We start from the raw sequence: 20,711 nt of genomic DNA, 5'->3' as shown, positions 1-20,711 counted from the left end.
GTGGAGACAATAATGATGCCCATATTTTTTGGCGCCAAAAAAAGACGCCCACATTATTTGGCGCCTAAATGCTTTAAGCGCCAAAAATGACGCCACATCCGGTGACGCCGACATTTTTGGTGCAAAAAATGTCAAAAAAATGACGCAACTTCCGCCGACAAGTATGACGCCGGAAATGACAAAGAAAATTTTTGCGCCAATAAAGTCAGCACCAAAAATGACGCAATAAAAAGAAGCATTTTCAGCCCCCGCGAGCCTAACAGCCCACAGGAAAAAAAGTCAAATTTTTAAGGTAAGAAAAATTGATGATTATTCATATGCATTATCCCAAATAATGAAACAGACTGTCTGAAATAAGGAATGTTGAACATCCTGAATCAAGGCAAATAAATGTTTAAACACAAATATTTAGAACTTTATATAAAAGTGCCCAACCATAGCATAGTCATAAAAATAAGACTTACTTACCCCAGGACACTCATCTACATGTAGTAGAAATCCAAACCAGTACTGAAACGAGAATCAGTAGAGGTAATGGTATATATAAGAGTATATCGTCGATCTGAAAAGGGAGGTAAGAGATGAATCTCTACGACCGATAACAGAGAACCTATGAAATAGACCCCGTAGAAGGAGATCATTGAATTCAAATAGGCAATACTCTCTTCACATCCCTCTGACATTCACTGCACACCGAGAGGAAAACCGGGCTCCAGCCTGCTGCGAAGCGCATATCAACGAAGAATCTAGCACAAACTTACTTCACCACCTCCATGGGAGGCAAAGTTTGTAAAACTGATTTGTGGGTGTGGTGAGGGGTGTATTTATAGGCATTTTGAGGTTTGGGAAACTTTGCCCCTCCTGGTAGGAATGTATATCCCATACGTCACTAGCTCATGGACTCTTGCTAATTACATGAAAGAAATGTACACTAAGTCTATAGATTACAGCTCCTACCATGCACTACTACTTGGATAAATGTCACTTGCAGTTTCTATTATATCCAGTTCCAGAGCACTCACTCTGGAACTGGATACAATGGCCTCCGGATACAATGAGCTCGATACCCCTCCTGTTCAGTGTACTTGAATTGTATTTCAGGATTTGCTAGTTTTCAGCTGAGAGAACTTGCAATGATTTGAGACTGTACATAAAGTCTCAGAAGTCTTAAGGAATTCATGTTATTTAGTTTGAATACCATGTCATAGTCATTAATTTATCATTGTAAAAGAACCATTTCACACTTTTTCCGGGGGAAAAAAAAAAGTTTAACCCAATTTCTTTTTTCCAGGCCTTTCCATCTCTATATCAAACTCACATTTAGTCAGGGTTAGAAAATTAGAAACACTGAAACTCAAACTACAGTGTAGGCCTAATTGGGTGGGGGGGGTGAAAAAAAAAAAAAAAAAAAAGACTACTATTATGTTGTCTCACAAAGTGTTGTACTAAAGGGGTGGACGAAGTACCCATAATTAATGTTAAGAAGTATTTCCTAATTCATGAGCATATATCTCTGGTCGTAAGACACACATATTAAACCCGACATATGACATGTGGTATTATAAATAACTGACTAAATGTGAGTTTGATACTGTGCTTTAATCAATGTATAAATGTGTAACTATTTCACCTTAATGTGCTGTATATATAGAGGTACATTATCTCTTTAAAAAAGGGGGGGGGGGTGGAAAAATAAAAAAAAAAAAAAAAGTGTTTTCACCAATACTATTGATGCTATTCTTTTAAATAGTAATGTGGATTGTGAGCATTGAAGCTAGGATTACGGCATAACACGAAGTTTCTGTTCCCATACATTCCTTCCAGTTTGCATGATGTTTTGAGTTTCATCTTGTTTTAATTTCATGGAATACAGGACTTTTTTAGGATACAAGAGGCATTAGTCTTTCTTTGATTGTATGCTACCAGCTGGAGCGGAGGGTTCATTGACACTCCTGGAACCAATGAACTTCAGCAATGCAGTTTTTCCACGTTACCGTTTGAGCGATTATTGTCCTGTGTAGAGGACGCCAGAAGTGGCTTTGTCAGGCTATGGAGCCGAAGACGCTTACAGGTCAGACCGGCAGCAGGTAGAGACAATTTGGGAATGGTTTACCAAGCCGTAGGATCAAGTACTTCCCTGTGAAGAGGACCAGCAGTTATCCCACTCACTTATAACGGTAGGAGATTTATGAACTATCCTATGTTGTCTTTGGAATGACATTCATGTAGTTAATAAACCTGGACAGATTCAAATGCTATTACTTTTCACTATGGATGGTCTGTTTTTGTTATTTATATCTATACAGATATTTGTGGGAGGCGAATTCTTTTCTGTGTCATTTACCACTCGCATATTTATATATAAAAGAAAACAAACATTCACCCCAGTTTCCTCAGCATACAGCACATTCACTGAAGCTAGGGGCATGCAAATATTTGAACTCACATGTGAGAAATGATATGGTTCTTAACCACTTCACTCTGTTCAGAAGTTCCATGCCGTCCTAACAGCGCTAGGCTTTAACACTGTTAGAACGGCTTGAAATAGCCTACCTTTTTTGGCATTGTGCAGCCACCTTCTTTTAGGCAATGGCAAATCGGACTGGGGGGGGGGGGTGTCTAGCATCAACTAGCGAGTGATTTAATGTTTCAAGGAATATTTACATCCCACTTGGCCTCAGCATGAAGGGGTTAAACACCAGAACTAAATCCCAAATATCTGAGCTTGAGTAGTAGAAAAAGCCTCAATGTTTCAGTAACAACCGATTAAGAGCTGCCAATACCCAACAGAGACCAATTCCATTCATAGATGTCAGTTTTACCAGTGTAAAATTGAACAAAGCTTACCTTCTAGTTTATCTGACCGAAGCCATGTACATGGAATGTATGCAAGCTTGATGCCGACTGCCTATAAATGGCATGAATTGATATCTTTCAGTACAGCTGCTGAGAGTTTAAATGATCCAAACTGAGGGATAAACCAATTCATCTTTTGGGCCACAAACTTAGCACTGTATTAATGCATCAAAGTCCAAGTGCTACCAGTACAGTTACCTGACATGCTATCCCTGAATAAAAAGATTAGCAAAAAGGAATGCAAATATCAGGACTTTGTCACAAGGTATTAATAATCTGAAGAGAAATTCCTTCCCCTCCTACACCCCAAATAGATTTAAAAAATTTGTTTGCTCAAGGGTTGTTTTTAAATATTACAGGACAGATGTCAAAACTACATTTCCTAATTTTGAAGCAAATATGGAGCAAGCACAAAATGCCTGGAACTAAAGCCTACTTTAAATGGCAGTTCAAAATTTACAACTACAGCAGCATAACAACAAGTGGCTGATGCATTAGCCAATAAAATAAAGCTACAGTTTTGGAAGTGTCAAAAGTTTCTCAGAACATTAAATTAAATCTCATTAATACGAGCAATGTTTTTATTTTTTTTATATCCTCTTGTGATGCTCCAAATAAGGATACTGCTGCTCTTGTTCGCCAACCAGTTGTATCCTTAAAGGGACAGTCTACACTAGAAGTTGAGGTTTTCAAAGATAAATATCTTTATTACCCATTCCCCATTTTTGCATAACCAACACAGTTATATTAATTGTTAACACAAAACTGTGTAAATAGGGGCACTATCACTTTAAAATTGTGAAATTCTGCACAAGTAAAGACTTAGATGCTTGGTGTGAATAGATACTCAAAGTGTCTACGAAAAACAAAGTGTAAAAAGGGGCACTATTACTTTAGGATTAGCCAATCTACAATGACTGGGGAAACAAATATTTGGTATAAATTGTTACTCAGAATTGCAATAAGTGATATGTAAATACAAATTACAATAATGCATATATAAAATATAACCTATATAGATATACTTTAAGGAGCAAAATAAAATAAAAAAAAAGTATATATTTGTTAAATAAAAGTCCAATTGAAATGTGTTTGTGAAAACAGAGTTTAACAGATTGCTCTCCTCAGGGTAATGGCCATCCACTTCAAAACAGATCTATAGAAAAGGAAGAAGGCGCCAATATAGCGCGATTCTGCAGATATATGCTAGATATACAATTTTGAATCTAATACACTCACATGTATTCAAGCACTGTAATGTCGTGCAAACTAAGCAGACCGGATCCTCTGAGTTGTCCGGTAAACTCTCTCCAGGTATATACAGTATATGACAGGAGCAACTCCAAAGGAGTGTGTGTTGCACTCTGATGTGTGCTCTATAAATATAAGACAATCCCCACATAGCATAATACTGTATGAATAAAAATATTTTGCCAATAGGTGGATAAATTACACTCACTTGCAAGTAATTACCATTTTTATCAGCCTGTGGAAACAGTAACATTACTGAGAAACGCGTTGCTGTATTTTATCTGTGTGTTTAATAAACACTTGTTTTTAAGTTTTCCAAAGTTACTTGCTATTTTTGATCCACTTTTTTCCCCCCCACAATAACAAACCTTTGTGGTTGTTAACCACACCCTGAACTCAGCAAGCAAGCTGAATGATACACCTGGTTTCACTTGATCGTGGAGGAGAGCTTTCCAGACAGCTCAGAGGCTCTGGCCTGCCTAGTCTGCACTACATTACAGTGCTAGACCACAAGTGTAATTATCCACCTATAAGCATAATACTGTATGAATAAAAATATTTTGCTATGTGGGGATTGTCTCATATTTATAGAGCACACAGAGTGAAACACACTCCTTTGCATTTGTTGCTGTCATATATACCTGGAGAGTTTATCGGACAACTCAGAGGATCCGGTCTGCTTAGTTTGCACTACATTACAGTGCTTGAATACATGTGAGTGTATTTGATTTAAAAAAATTGCATATCTAGCATTTATCTACAGAATCACGCTATGTTGGCGCCTTCTCCCTTTTCTATAGAACAGTTATATTAATATACTTTTTACCTCTGATTACCTTGCATCGAAGCATCTTCTGGCAGCCCCCTGATCACGTCTATTATCTATTGACTTGCATTTCAGCCAATTAGTGCAGTGTCTGCCACAAGCCACGGGTGTGATCACAATGTTATCTATAGGGCTTACATGAACTAGCACTCCCCTTTTGTGTAAAGCTCATACAAATGCATGTTATAAGAGGCTGTCTTTAATGGCTTACAAACAGGCAGACACTTAGAGGTTTAAAGGTTATAAAGTATATTAATGGAACAATGTTAGTAGTAGATAGCTGAGGGATGGGTAGTAAAGGGATTATCTATATTTTTAAACAAAAAAATTGTGTTGACTGTCCCTTTAACTAGAATAAGTGTTGCATGATTGAGGCTTTGCCTTATTTAACCCTCTTTTAAAAAAGGGATCTAGTTTATAAATGCATTGGTTTAAATGAAGGAATTTTTATACTAGAATGTCCCTTAATCAGGAAATGAAACCATTTCAGACAGCAATTCCGGTTTATGTTGCATAATGGTTTAGCCCTCTTAAATGTAGAGAGACAAACTAAAAAAAAATTGTTTCAAATTATTAAATGGTTTATTACCTTAAAGTCCGAGTCATGCCTTAGTGAACTGTCTCTTGAGTGATAGAGTTCACCAAGACCATCTCTGTATCTTCTTGCATTTAAGGGAGAGGATGTGGAAGGCTGAACATTTATCCTTCGGGGTAATCTTGATGGCTTTGGTTCCATTTTAATATAGTCTGTTTAAACCTGCACAGGAAAATAAACCCAAATATGAGTAAGACTAATATTTAAAAAAAAAAAAAAAAAAAAAAATATCCTATTACACACATACCTTGGTCATGTCTTTTAAACACTAAAATTACACAGTACTACGCAAAAATCTTAGGCCACCATTAGATTTGTTTTAGCAACTGTATAATTGCCATATATCATATCAGTCTCTATTAGAATACAACCAGAAAATACAGGATTTGTATTATGTATTATATCGGTCTATCCAGAGGCAGAACTTTTTTCAACTTTATGCAAAGATTTATTTAGTGAGTTTTTCTGCAGGTCATTTTAAGTAAAATTCAATTAAAGGGCCATAATACCCAAAAGTTTAAACACTTGAAAGTGATGCAGCATAGCTGTAAAAAGCTGACTAGAAAATATCTCCTGAACAACTCTATGTAAAAAAGAAAGATATTTTACCTCAAAAGTTCCTAAGTAGCCACCTCCCATTGTAAAGGATTTCTAAGCAGCATTTTAGTGTGTATGTCCCGGGACATCTGAAAGGATGAGCATCATGCACTCTCATATTATTTCACCAATCAGGTAAAGGAAGCTTACTATGAAATCTCATGAGAGTTAAGTCAAATCTCATGAGATCACAGAGTTCATGACCTCAGCACTGCTGATGCTGATTGGCTGCTGTTCATTTCTTCATTTTTTTTTTTTTATTTTACCTGCAGCTGGGAGCAGGTGAAGTATAACTTTTTACACAGAACTTACTCTGCTGAGCTGAGGAGATTGTGAGGTAAAATATCTTCCTTTTTTACAGAGATGCTCAGGTGATATTTTCCCGTCAGCTTTTTACAGTTATACTGCATCAGTTTCAAGTGATTTAGCATATGAGTATTATGTCCCTTTAAGTTAGGTAGCTACACTAAAGCACCAGTTCAATTGCAATGTGTTGGTTAACTAAATAAAACCATTAACATTTTATAATGTTAAAAATGCAGCAGTTGAAAATTGCATTGCAAATTAGCTGCAGACAAAAAAAAAATTAAACTGTAAAATGTCTCTTGAATAAATTTGTTTCCTTTTCTCTTTATCTAACATAAAAATGTAGTAATAAAAAAGGTGCAATGCTCATAAGAACGTCTTACATTCAGAACAGCTTTGCAGACTGGGAAAGGCTAGGGGAGGGTTTAAAAAAATCTGAGACAGTAAATAATCAATGCACTGCTGCATATATGACAACTTCAAACAGCACTTTGTTAAGGAAAAACTTACAAAGTGCAATCAGAGCACAACTCTGTTTGAAGAGAACCGTCTAATGTGGAGCAGAGCTGCAAAGTTAAAGCACTAACAATACTTGTATGGGTTCTGTTCTTTCTGCAGACATGCTGCATTTTCTGTTCTGCCATGGGGTGGATACATACATATTCTATAGGCTAAAGTGCCAAGTATTTGCGACCTCCCTCTAACACTTGAGCAACAGCAGCAACCTGGTTCTTGTAAACATAAATGGAACCCTCATTAATGCCATGCTAATGTCAATGCTAACACCTGTATTTGTCCTACTATTTCATGTCAAAATAACTACTGTGAAAAAACAGAATTTATGCTTACCTGATAAATTACTTTCTCCAACGGTGTGTCCGGTCCACGGCGTCATCCTTACTTGTGGGATATTCTCTTCCCCAACAGGAAATGGCAAAGAGTCCCAGCAAAGCTGGTCACATGATCCCTCCTAGGCTCCGCCCACCCCAGTCATTCGACCGACGGACAGGAGGAAATATATATAGGAGAAACCATATGATACCGTGGTGACTGTAGTTAGAGAAAATAATTCATCAGACCTGATTAAAAAACCAGGGCGGGCCGTGGACCGGACACACCGTTGGAGAAAGTAATTTATCAGGTAAGCATAAATTCTGTTTTCTCCAACATTGGTGTGTCCGGTCCACGGCGTCATCCTTACTTGTGGGAACCAATACCAAAGCTTTAGGACACGGATGAAGGGAGGGAGCAAATCAGGTCACCTAAATGGAAGGCACCACGGCTTGCAAAACCTCTCTCCCAAAAATAGCCTCCGAAGAAGCAAAAGTATCAAAATTGTAAAATTTGGCAAAAGTGTGCAGTGAAGACCAAGTCGCTGCCTTACATATCTGGTCAACAGAAGCCTCGTTCTTGAAGGCCCATGTGGAAGCCACAGCCCTAGTGGAGTGAGCTGTGATTCTTTCAGGAGGCTGCCGTCCGGCAGTCTCATAAGCCAATCGGATAATGCTTTTAAGCCAAAAGGAAAGAGAGGTAGAAGTCGCTTTTTGACCTCTCCTTTTACCAGAATAAACAACAAACAAGGAAGATGTTTGTCTGAAATCTTTAGTAGCCTCTAAATAGAATTTTAGAGCACGGACTACGTCCAAATTGTGTAACAAACGTTCCTTCTTTGAAACTGGATTCGGACACAAAGAAGGTACAACTATCTCCTGGTTAATATTTTTGTTGGAAACAACTTTCGGAAGAAAACCAGGCTTAGTACGCAAAACCACCTTATCTGCATGGAACACCAGATAGGGCGGAGAACACTGCAGAGCAGATAACTCTGAAACTCTTCTAGCAGAAGAAATTGCAACCAAAAACAAAACTTTCCAAGATAATAACTTAATATCTACGGAATGTAAGGGTTCAAACGGAACCCCTTGAAGAACTGAAAGAACTAGATTTAGACTCCAGGGAGGAGTCAAAGGTCTGTAAACAGGCTTGATCCTAACCAGAGCCTGAACAAATGCTTGAACATCTGGCACAGCTGCCAGTCTTTTGTGAAGTAAAACAGATAAAGCAGAGATCTGTCCCTTCAGAGAACTTGCAGATAATCCTTTCTCCAAACCTTCTTGTAGAAAGGATAGAATCTTAGGAATTTTTATCTTGTTCCATGGGAATCCTTTAGATTCACACCAACAGATATATTTTTTCCATATTTTATGGTAAATTTTTCTAGTTACAGGCTTTCTAGCCTGAATCAGAGTATCTATTACAGAATCTGAAAACCCACGCTTTGATAAAATCAAGCGTTCAATCTCCAAGCCGTCAGTTGGAGGGAAACCAGATTCGGATGTTCGAATGGACCCTGAACAAGAAGGTCCTGTCTCAAAGGTAGCTTCCATGGTGGAGCCGATGACATATTGACCAGGTCTGCATACCAAGTCCTGCGTGGCCACGCAGGAGCTATCAAGATCACCGAGGCCCTCTCCTGATTGATCCTGGCTACCAGCCTGGGGATGAGAGGAAACGGTGGGAATACATAAGCTAGGTTGAAGGTCCAAGGTGCTACTAGTGCATCTACTAGGGTCGCCTTGGGATCCCTGGATCTGGACCCGTAGCAAGGAACCTTGAAGTTCTGATGAGACGCCATCAGATCGATGTCTGGAATGCCCCATAATTGAGTTATTTGGGCAAAGATTTCCGGATGGAGTTCCCACTCCCCCGGATGGAATGTCTGACGACTCAGAAAATCCGCTTCCCAATTTTCCACTCCTGGGATGTGGATCGCAGACAAGTGGCAGGAGTGATCCTCCGCCCATTGAATTATCTTGGTCACTTCTTTCATCGCCAGGGAAGTCCTTGTTCCCCCCTGATGATTGATATATGCAACGGTCGTCATGTTGTCTGACTGAAACCTTATGAATTTGGCCTTTGCTAGTTGAGGCCAAGCTCTGAGAGCATTGAATATCGCTCTCAGTTCCAGAATGTTTATCGGGAGAAGAGACTCTTCCCGAGATTGGTGTGAGGGTATGTCAGAACAGTTATCATCAGCGTCCTCCTGCTCTTCAGTGTTTAAAACAGAGCAATCGCGCTCTCTCTGATAAGTAGGCATTTTGGATAAAAGATTTGCAATGGAGTTATCCATTACAGCCGTTAATTGTTGCATGGTAATAAGTATTGGCGCACTAGATGTACAAGGGGCCTCCTGTGTGGGCATAACTGGTGTAGACACAGTAGGGGATGATGTAGTATCATGTTTACTCCCCTCATTTGAGGAATCATCTTGGGCAATATCATTATCTGTTGCAATACTGTCCTTACTTTGTTTGGACGCTATGGCACAATTATCACATAAATTTAAATGGGGAGACACATTGGCTTTCATACATATAGAACATAGCTTATCTGAAGGTACAGACATGTTAAACAGGCTTAAACTTGTCAACAAAGCACAAAAAACGTTTTAAAATAAAACCGTTACTGTCACTTTAAATTTCAAACTGAAAACACTTTATTACTGAATATGTGAAAAAGTATGAAGGAATTGTTCAAAATTCACCAAAATTTCACCACAGTGTCTTAAAGCATTAAAAGTATTGCACACCAAATTTCAGAGCTTTAACCCTTAAATTAACGGAACCGGAGACGTTTTTACATTTAACCCCTATACAGTCCCAGAATGAGGCTCTGTCTATAACTAGAAAGGCCCCCATCTGAAAAAGGTGTCCAACACAGTGCCTGCCGTTTTTCTAAACGTTCCCCAAGATTATAATACCAATAATTAGTTAGAATCTGAATAATATGCCTAGTAAAGCAATTGTTTTAGCCCAGAAAAATGTCTACCAGTTTTTAAGCCCTTTTTGAAGCCCTTTATTCTTTTATGTTTAACTAAGAAAATGGCTTACCGGTCCCCATGAGGGGAAATGACAGCCTTCCAGCATTACATGGTCTTGTTAGAAATATGGCTAGTCATACCTTAAGCAGAAAAGTCTGCTGTTTCCCCCAACTGAAGTTACTTCATCTCAACAGTCCTGTGTGGAAACAGCAATCGATTTTAGTTACTGTCTGCTAAAATTATCTTCCTCTTACAAACAGAAATCTTCATCCTTTTCTGTTTCAGAGTAAATAGTACATACCAGCACTATTTTAAAATAACAAACACTTGATAGAAGAATAAAACTACATTTAAACACCAAAAAACTCTTAACCATCTCCGTGGAGATGTTGCCTGTGCAACGGCAAAGAGAATGACTGGGGTGGGCGGAGCCTAGGAGGGATCATGTGACCAGCTTTGCTGGGACTCTTTGCCATTTCCTGTTGGGGAAGAGAATATCCCACAAGTAAGGATGACGCCGTGGACCGGACACACCAATGTTGGAGAAAGGTCTATTATACCAGGTTTTTGCAAGACATGCTTGAGCATTACATACACGTGGTATGAGTTTAATTCATTGGAAGATTGCTAATAAGACCAACTTTCTATTACATCATTCCAATAAAAATTTCAAAGATCACAGAATTTGTCAGACATAAAATCATACTTTTGCATCAGTAAGGCCACTCTCAAAGGGAAATCAGCAAACAAACTGAATACTCAAGATGTGGTATTCAAGGTTATATAGAAATTTGAAGAATCAGGAGAGGTCAAGGATAAAAAAGGACTGGAAGGCCAAGAACGTCAAAATCTAATGAGAGGTTCCTTAGAGTTTCTTCTTTGAGAGCCCGTTCTAAGTCCAGTAAGGACATGGCTCAGCACCTCAGCTTCATCGGGATGCCAAGTTGACCCTTCTACAGTCTGAAGAAGCTTGATCAGCAATAGTCTTTGTGGAAGGGTAGCAGCAAAGAAACCACTTTTATTTCGGAAAGGGAACAGGGTGAAAAAGCTAAGATATGCTAAAGCACAAAGATTGGAATGAAGATCAGGGAGAAAGTTTTATAGAGTGACCAATTCCAAGTTTGAAATTTTGGGTCCAATCATCGACAATATGTGAGGAAAAGTTGGAGAGAGAGAGAGAGAGAGAGAGAGAGAGAGAGAGAGAGAGAGAGAGAGAGAGAGAGAGAGAGACGGAAGAATTTGAGCTTGCGGCCTTCAGTGAAACAGAGGGTCTGTTCTGGTTTGGAGCTGCATTTCTGCCAGTGGTGTTGGCATTATTGGCCGAATTGATGGGATCATGAATGCTGAAAAGTAGACAGGTTTTAATTCATCTTGCTAAGCCCTCTTCATCTTCCCAGCATTTCCGTGGCTTGGTGAGGTCACCAAGCACATGCGTGGTAACATCACCAGCAACCCCAGAATCCACAGGCAATGCCAGAGCCCTAAACCATCAGGTATTCGGTAAGAGTGCAGGGGATCCGCAATGAGCTCTAAGAGAACCCCCCCCCCAATGACATGTGGTAGTCATCCACAGTAAATACATTATGCAGATGACCACTATCATGCACACTTAAAGGGACACTGTACCCAAACTTTTTCTTTCATGATTTAGATTGAGCATGAAATTTTAAGCAACTTTCTAATTTACTCCTATTATCAAATTTTCTTAATTCTCTTGGTATCTTTATTTGAAATGCAAGAGTGTAAGTTTAGATGCCGGCCCATTTTTGGTGAACAACCTGGGTTGTCCTTGCTGATTGGTGGATAAATTCATCCACCAATAAAAAAGTGCTGTCCAGAGTACTGAAACAAAAAAAAACAAAAAAACAAAAAAAAAAAAGCTTAGATGCCTTCTTTTTCAAATAATGATAGCAAGAGAACGAAGAAAAATTGATAATAGGAGTAAATTAGAAAGTTGCTTAAAAATGCATGCTCTTTCTGAATTACAAAAGAAAAAAATTTGGGTTCAGTGTCCCTTTAAGGGATTAATGAAACAAGAGCATGTTTATGCATAACTCATCCCTATACACAGTTTGCTGCCTAATAAATGAGCTGTGCATGCTGTCTCATACATAGAGACATTTTTCAGAACAAAAATCTGTTTATGGGTTAAAGAAGAAAAAAAAATTAAACCTGAAATTCGCCTACACACTTCATTAATTTAAAGGGACAGTAAATACCTTCATATTTTTTTTATATTAAAAATATTTAGCTCTCATTTTTATGTAATTTAGCACTGAAAATTGAGCCATTTTTAATTCTCAGAACTTGAAATTCACCTGCTGACTTCTCAAGGTCAACCCTTCAATATACATGTCCCAAACTGGCTTAATCATTTAACTGATGAAAAATGTACTTTATGACAGTGACTAGCATTGATTGGGCTAAAGTCCAAATTGACAACCAAATGAGATGTCCTTTAAATTACAAGGTATTTAGTGTACCTTGTAAACTTAAAGTGATAGTAAAAGTGATTGAAAACTTGAGCATAGTCACTCAAGTTATAGGAAAGATTTAAAAAAAAAAAAATATATATATTTATATCTCATCTCATTCATCAAAATGTGTAGGATATACTTATTATTCTGGCATTACAAGGTGAAAATATCAGAAGATAAGTACCGTTCCTCTGCCCGCCATATTTATTAATTGATTGACAGTTGACTCATCTGCATTCCACAAATTATTATTCCTCCTCCACAGGGTTGTCAGCCTTTTTGCACAAACGTCACGCCTGAGGAGGAAAATGATTTGTGGATTGCAGATGAGTTATCTGTCAATCAATTGACAAATATGGCAGGCGGAGGAACGACACTTACCGTTCTGGCATTACAAGGTGAAAATATCAGAAGATAAGTATAGCCTACACCATTTGATGAATGAAAGTCTCATTCAGGTTTTAAATTCTTTGTAAACGTGAGCATAGTTGCTCAAGTCATAGAAATCACGAGCATCTTATGATTATATAATAAAAAAAAGCAGGTCATGTGTAATATATTTTAAATTTATGCTTGGTAGTATTTTCCCCACACCGCTTTATATGCAAGACTACATACATGTCAGCATCTCCCTTTTTCAGCATACTATAGCATAAAATATACATTACTAGTGCTTCCTCCTTGGCCACTACTAAATCCTCTGTACTAGAAGCAAGGTAAGATGTTCCAATCATTTCAATACCTGCTTGGTTTTAGATCTCAACATAAAAAAATAAAAATTAAAAAAAAAAATGTTTTGCCTATGATAACTTTGTTAGCCAAGAGCAGTCTAACAGTAATCTTAAAGATGTTTTACCAAATTAATTGCGATTGACTTACATATGCGTTCAGCTAGTTCCCAGTAGTGCACTGCTGCTCCTTCAATAAAGGATACCAAGACAATGAAGCAAAATTGATAATAGAAGTAAATAGACCATTAAGTTGAGTAAACAGAAGGACCCCCGTTTTCAAGTCTTGGTGGTAGCAGCTCAAGTGTCTGACTCTACAACATATGAATCATTTTCTAATCCTAGGTCAAAGGCTTGCCTGAAGTAAGCTGTTAAGAATCCAAAGGTTCGTCAGAATTTGTTAAACTGTTATTTCCAAATTGTTTTAACACACTCACACACACACACACACACAGACTGAGTATCCCAGCTTGCTGATACAACATTCTCAAAAATACATACAAGCAAGCCAATGAGATGAAAAGGGCAATTTGAGAGAACAACTAGAACTGGCAGTGTTGAGGACAGAACCGGCCTCGCATACTATTCATGAATCCAGAGATTCTTCTGTACTCAAACCATATGCTGAAAGAAGGGCATTTAGGCATGTAATGTGGTTTTGAGATAAATTTAAAATATAAAAGCTTGTAGGCAGTACCAACTGCCAAGAATCCAGTCTGCAAAGTATTGAACATCTGGTCTACAGGCCCTGCGTTAAGCAATTGTTGTGCTACTGCCTTATTTGGATCAGGACTACGAGGCAATTAGAGCTGCTCTGTAAAGGTTACATACTCATCCCTGAAGGAAGAAAGTTTGGACATTAAAAAAGGGACATTGTGTAGAAGATCCATTTATAAAGTCCACATGGGGGTGTTTATTAAAAAATAAAAATTATAGTTTTGCTCCTAACCAAGCCCAGCAGTGTCAGACAAAATGCTTCCGAAAAAGAGAGAAAAAAAGAGAGAGAGAGAAAAAAAGAGAGAGAGAGAAAAAAAGAGAGAGAGAGAAAAAAAGAGAGAGAGAGAAAAAAAGAGAGAGAGAGAAAAAAAGAGAGAGAGAGAAAAAAAGAGAGAGAGAGAAAAAAAGAGAGAGAGAGAAAAAAAGAGAGAGAGAGAAAAAAAGAGAGAGAGAGAAAAAAAGAGAGAGAGAGAAAAAAAGAGAGAGAGAGAAAAAAAGAGAGAGAGAGAAAAAAAGAGAGAGAGAGAAAAAAAGAGAGAGAGAGAAAAAAAGAGAGAGAGAGAAAAAAAGAGAGAGAGAGAAAAAAAGAGAGAGAGAGAAAAAAAGAGAGAGAGAGAAAAAAAAGAGAGAGAAAGAAAAAAAGAGAGAGAGAAAAAAAGAGAGAAAGAGAGAGAGAGAAAGAGAGAGAGAGAAAAAAAGAGAGAGAGAAAAAAAGAGAGAAAGAGAGAGAGAGAAAGAGAGAGAGAGAAAAAAAGAGAGAGAGAAAGAGAGAGAGAGAAAAAAAGAGAGAAAGAGAGAGAGAGAAAGAGAGAGAGAGAAAAAAAGAGAGAGAGAAAGAGAGAGAGAGAAAAAAAGAGAGAGAGAGAGAGAGAGAAAGAGAGAAAGAGAGAAAGAGAGAAAGAGAGAAAGAGAGAAAGAGAGAAAGAGAGAGAGAAAGAGAGAAAGAGAGAAAGAGAGAAAGAGAGAAAGAGAGAAAGAGAGAAAGAGAGAAAGAGAGAAAGAGAGAAAGAGAGAAAGAGAGAGAGAAAGAGAGAAAGAGAGAAAGAGAGAAAGAGAGAAAGAGAGAAAGAGAGAAAGAGAGAAAGAGAGAAAGAGAGAAAGAGAGAAAGAGAGAAAGAGAGAAAGAGAGAAAGAGAGAAAGAGAGAAAGAGAGAAAGAGAGAAAGAGAGAAAGAGAGAAAGAGAGAAAGAGAGAAAGAGAGAAAGAGAGAAAGAGAGAAAGAGAGAAAGAGAGAAAGAGAGAAAGAGAGAAAGAGAGAAAGAGAGAAAGAGAGAAAGAGAGAAAGAGAGAAAGAGAGAAAGAGAGAAGAGAGAAAGAGAGAAAGAGAGAAAGAGAGAAAGAGAGAAAGAGAGAAAGAGAGAAAGAGAGAAAGAGAGAAAGAGAGAAAGAGAGAAAGAGAGAAAGAGAGAAAGAGAGAAAGAGAGAAAGAGAGAAAGAGAGAAAGAGAGAAAGAGAGAAAGAGAGAAAGAGAGAAAGAGAGAAAGAGAGAAAGAGAGAAAGAGAGAAAGAGAGAAAGAGAGAAAGAGAGAAAGAGAGAAAGAGAGAAAGAGAGAAAGAGAGAAAGAGAGAAAGAGAGAAAGAGAGAAAGAGAGAAAGAGAGAAAGAGAGAAAGAGAGAAAGAGAGAAAGAGAGAAAGAGAGAAAGAGAGAAAGAGAGAAAGAGAGAAAGAGAGAAAGAGAGAAAGAGAGAAAGAGAGAAAGAGAGAAAGAGAGAAAGAGAGAAAGAGAGAAAGAGAGAAAGAGAGAAAGAGAGAAAGAGAGAAAGAGAGAAAGAGAGAAAGAGAGAAAGAGAGAAAGAGAGAAAGAGAGAAAGAGAGAAAGAGAGAAAGAGAGAAAGAGAGAAAGAGAGAAAGAGAGAAAGAGAGAAAGAGAGAAAGAGAGAAAGAGAGAAAGAGAGAAAGAGAGAAAGAGAGAAAGAGAGAAAGAGAGAAAGAGAGAAAGAGAGAAAGAGAGAAAGAGAGAAAGAGAGAAAGAGAGAAAGAGAGAAAGAGAGAAAGAGAGAAAGAGAGAAAGAGAGAAAGAGAGAAAGAGAGAAAGAGAGAAAGAGAGAAAGAGAGAAAGAGAGAAAGAGAGAAAGAGAGAAAGAGAGAAAGAGAGAAAGAGAGAAAGAGAGAAAGAGAGAAAGAGAGAAAGAGAGAAAGAGAGAAAGAGAGAAAGAGAGAAAGAGAGAAAGAGAGAAAGAGAGAAAGAGAGAAAGAGAGAAAGAGAGAAAGAGAAAGAGAAAGAGAAAGAGAAAGAGAAAGAGAAAGAGAAAGAGAAAGAGAAAGAGAAAGAGAAAGAGAAAGAGAAAGAGAAAGAGAAAGAGAAAGAGAAAGAGAAAGAGAAAGAGAAAGAGAAAGAGAGAGAGAGAGAGAGAGAGAGAGAGAGAGAACAGCCCCTCTCAATACAAGTCATCCAGTATAATAGATGAATAAGACATGCGGCACCCCATTTCATAGGAAAAATCAGTATAAGCACATACCCCAGTGATTCCTAACGACAGTGTCAATGAAGCGGAGGCCCACACAAGGAAAGAATTGCAATACATCTGAGCTCAGTGGCATCCACCATGCGGAAAAGGCAAGAAATACTCACCCGTCTGCTACTGTAGCTCCACCTCTCCCAGGAGAGCAAAGCATGGCAAGCGATGGACTTTCCCAGGCAACAAGGTAAGGTAGCCACAACTCCAGTGTGGATGTATAATCTTGCACTCTTCGTCCTCGCTGTCAATGTGTGTCCGGGTCTTCCAGGTATGACGTAATCCAAGGGGCGTTACAAGGCACTGGTGAAAAACAGAATTTATGTTTACCTGATAAATTACTTTCTCCAACGGTGTGTCCGGTCCACGGCGTCATCCTTACTTGTGGGATATTCTCTTCCCCAACAGGAAATGGCAGAGCCCAGCAAAGCTGGTCACATGATCCCTCCTAGGCTCCGCCTACCCCAGTCATTCGACCGACGTTAAGGAGGAATATTTGCATAGGAGAAACCATATGGTACCGTGGTGACTGTAGTTAAAGAAAATAAATTATCAGACCTGATTAAAAAAACCAGGGTGGGCCGTGGACCGGACACACCGTTGGAGAAAGTAATTTATCAGGTAAACATAAATTCTGTTTTCTCCAACATAGGTGTGTCCGGTCCACGGCGTCATCCTTACTTGTGGGAACCAATACCAAAGCTTTAGGACACGGATGAAGGGAGGGAGCAAATCAGGTCACCTAAATGGAAGGCACCACGGCTTGCAAAACCTTTCTCCCAAAAATAGCCTCAGAAGAAGCAAAAGTATCAAACTTGTAAAATTTGGTAAAAGTGTGCAGTGAAGACCAAGTCGCTGCCCTACATATCTGATCAACAGAAGCCTCGTTCTTGAAGGCCCATGTGGAAGCCACAGCCCTAGTGGAATGAGCCGTGATTCTTTCGGGAGGCTGCCGTCCGGCAGTCTCGTAAGCCAATCTGATGATGCTTTTAATCCAAAAAGAGAGAGAGGTAGAAGTTGCTCTTTGACCTCTCCTTTTACCGGAATAAACAACAAACAAGGAAGATGTTTGTCTAAAATCCTTTGTAGCATCTAAATAGAATTTTAGAGTGCGAACAACATCCAAATTGTGCAACAAACGTTCCTTCTTTGAAACTGGTTTCGGACACAGAGAAGGTACGATAATCTCCTGGTTAATGTTTTTGTTAGAAACAACTTTTGGAAGAAAACCAGGTTTAGGACGTAAAACCACCTTATCTGCATGGAACACCAGATAAGGAGGAGAACACTGCAGAGCAGATAATTCTGAAACTCTTCTAGCAGAAGAAATTGCAACTAAAAACAAAACTTTCCAAGATAATAACTTAATATCAACGGAATGTAAGGGTTCAAACGGAACCCCCTGAAGAACTGAAAGAACTAAGTTGAGACTCCAAGGAGGAGTCAAAGGTTTGTAAACAGGCTTAATTCTAACCAGAGCCTGAACAAAGGCTTGAACATCTGGCACAGCTGCCAGCTTTTTGTGAAGTAACACAGACAAGGCAGAAATCTGTCCCTTCAGGGAACTTGCAGATAATCCTTTTTCCAATCCTTCTTGAAGGAAGGATAGAATCTTAGGAATCTTAACCTTGTCCCAAGGGAATCCTTTAGATTCACACCAACAGATATATTTTTTCCAAATTTTGTGGTAAATCTTTCTAGTTACAGGCTTTCTGGCCTGAACAAGAGTATCGATAACAGAATCTGAGAATCCTCGCTTCGATAAGATCAAGCATTCAATCTCCAAGCAGTCAGCTGGAGTGAAACCAGATTCGGATGTTCGAACGGACCCTGAACAAGAAGGTCTCGTCTCAAAGGTAGCTTCCAAGGTGGAGCCGATGACATATTCACCAGGTCTGCATACCAAGTCCTGCGTGGCCACGCAGGAGCTATCAAGATCACCGACGCCCTCTCCTGATTGATCCTGGCTACCAGCCTGGGGATGAGAGGAAACGGCGGGAACACATAAGCTAGTTTGAAGGTCCAAGGTGCTACTAGTGCATCCACTAGAGCCGCCTTGGGATCCCTGGATCTGGACCCGTAGCAAGGAACTTTGAAGTTCTGACGAGAGGCCATCAGATCCATGTCTGGAATGCCCCACAGCTGAGTGACTTGGGCAAAGATTTCCGGATGGAGTTCCCACTCCCCCGGATGCAAAGTCTGACGACTCAGAAAATCCGCTTCCCAATTTTCCACTCCTGGGATGTGGATAGCAGACAGGTGGCAGGAGTGAGACTCCGCCCATAGAATGATTTTGGTCACTTCTTCCATCGCTAGGGAACTCCTTGTTCCCCCCTGATGGTTGATGTACGCAACAGTTGTCATGTTGTCTGATTGAAACCGTATGAACTTGGCCCTTGCTAGCTGAGGCCAAGCCTTGAGAGCATTGAATATCGCTCTCAGTTCCAGAATATTTATCGGTAGAAGAGATTCTTCCCGAGACCAAAGACCCTGAGCTTTCAGGGATCCCCAGACCGCGCCCCAGCCCATCAGACTGGCGTCGGTCGTGACGATGACCCACTCCGGTCTGCGGAATGTCATCCCTTGTGACAAGTTGTCCAGGGACAGCCACCAACGGAGTGAGTCTCTGGTCCTCTGATTTACTTGTATCTTCGGAGACAAGTCTGTATAGTCCCCATTCCACTGACTGAGCATGCACAGTTGTAATGGTCTTAGATGAATGCGCGCAAAAGGAACTATGTCCATTGCCGCTACCATCAAACCGATCACTTCCATGCACTGCGCTATGGAAGGAAGAGGAACGGAATGAAGTATCCGACAAGAGTCTAGAAGTTTTGTTTTTCTGGCCTCTGTCAGAAAAATCCTCATTTCTGAGGAGTCTAATATTGTTCCCAAGAAGGGAACCCTTGTTGACGGAGATAGAGAACTCTTTTCCACGTTCACTTTCCATCCGTGAGATCTGAGAAAGGCCAGGACAATGTCCGTGTGAGCCTTTGCTTGAGGAAGGGACGACGCTTGAATCAGAATGTCGTCCAAGTAAGGTACTACAGCAATGCCCCTTGGTCTTAGCACAGCTAGAAGGGACCCTAGTACCTTTGTGAAAATCCTTGGAGCAGTGGCTAATCCGAAAGGAAGCGCCACGAACTGGTAATGCTTGTCCAGGAATGCGAACCTTAGGAACCGATGATGTTCCTTGTGGATAGGAATATGTAGATACGCATCCTTTAAATCCACTGTGGTCATGAATTGACCTTCCTGGATGGAAGGAAGAATAGTTCGAATGGTTTCCATCTTGAACGATGGAACCTTGAGAAACTTGTTTAAGATCTTGAGATCTAAGATTGGTCTGAACGTTCCCTCTTTTTTGGGAACTAAGAACAGATTGGAGTAGAACCCCATCCCTTGTTCTCTTAATGGAACAGGATGAATCACTCCCATTTTTAACAGGTCTTCTACACAATGTAAGAATGCCTGTCTTTTTATGTGGTCTGAAGACAACTGAGACCTGTGGAACCTCCCCCTTGGGGGAAGCCCCTTGAATTCCAGAAGATAACCTTGGGAGACTATTTCTAGCGCCCAAGGATCCAGAACATCTCTTGCCCAAGCCTGAGCGAAGAGAGAGAGTCTGCCCCCCACCAGATCCGGTCCCGGATCGGGGGCCAACATTTCAAGCTGTCTTGGTAGCAGTGGCAGGTTTCTTGGCCTGCTTTCCCTTGTTCCAGCCTTGCATTGGTCTCCAAGCTGGCTTGGCTTGAGAAGTATTACCCTCTTGCTTAGAGGACGTAGCACTTTGGGCTGGTCCATTTCTACGAAAGGGACGAAAATTAGGTATATTTTTTGCCTTGAAAGGCCGATCCTGAGGAAGGGCGTGGCCCTTACCCCCAGTGATATCAGAGATAATCTCTTTCAAGTCAGGACCAAACAGCGTTTTCCCCTTGAAAGGAATGTTAAGTAGCTTGTTCTTGGAAGACGCATCAGCTGACCAAGATTTCAACCAAAGCGCTCTGCGCGCCACAATAGCAAACCCAGAATTCTTAGCCGCTAACCTAGCCAATTGCAAAGTGGCGTCTAGGGTGAAAGA

At 39.7% G+C, this 20,711-nt stretch overlaps 1 protein-coding gene across 2 annotated transcripts in view; it reads right to left on the bottom strand.

Moving 5' to 3' along the window:
• MARCHF7 (membrane associated ring-CH-type finger 7) overlaps positions 1-20,711 on the bottom strand; it is a 178,157-nt gene that overhangs the window by 131,184 nt on the left and 26,262 nt on the right. For both annotated transcript variants that reach the window (XM_053698346.1, XM_053698345.1), the window contains exon 3: positions 5,523-5,690. In XM_053698346.1, coding sequence (XP_053554321.1) covers positions 5,523-5,669 — 147 coding nt within the window. In that variant the 5' untranslated portion in view covers positions 5,670-5,690. The remainder of the gene's footprint in view (positions 1-5,522; positions 5,691-20,711) is intronic.

Source organism: Bombina bombina, chromosome 1, assembly GCF_027579735.1.
Source record: "Bombina bombina isolate aBomBom1 chromosome 1, aBomBom1.pri, whole genome shotgun sequence".
Taxonomy (NCBI): domain Eukaryota; kingdom Metazoa; phylum Chordata; class Amphibia; order Anura; family Bombinatoridae; genus Bombina; species Bombina bombina.
This window is presented reverse-complemented; position numbering and strand designations above follow the sequence as displayed.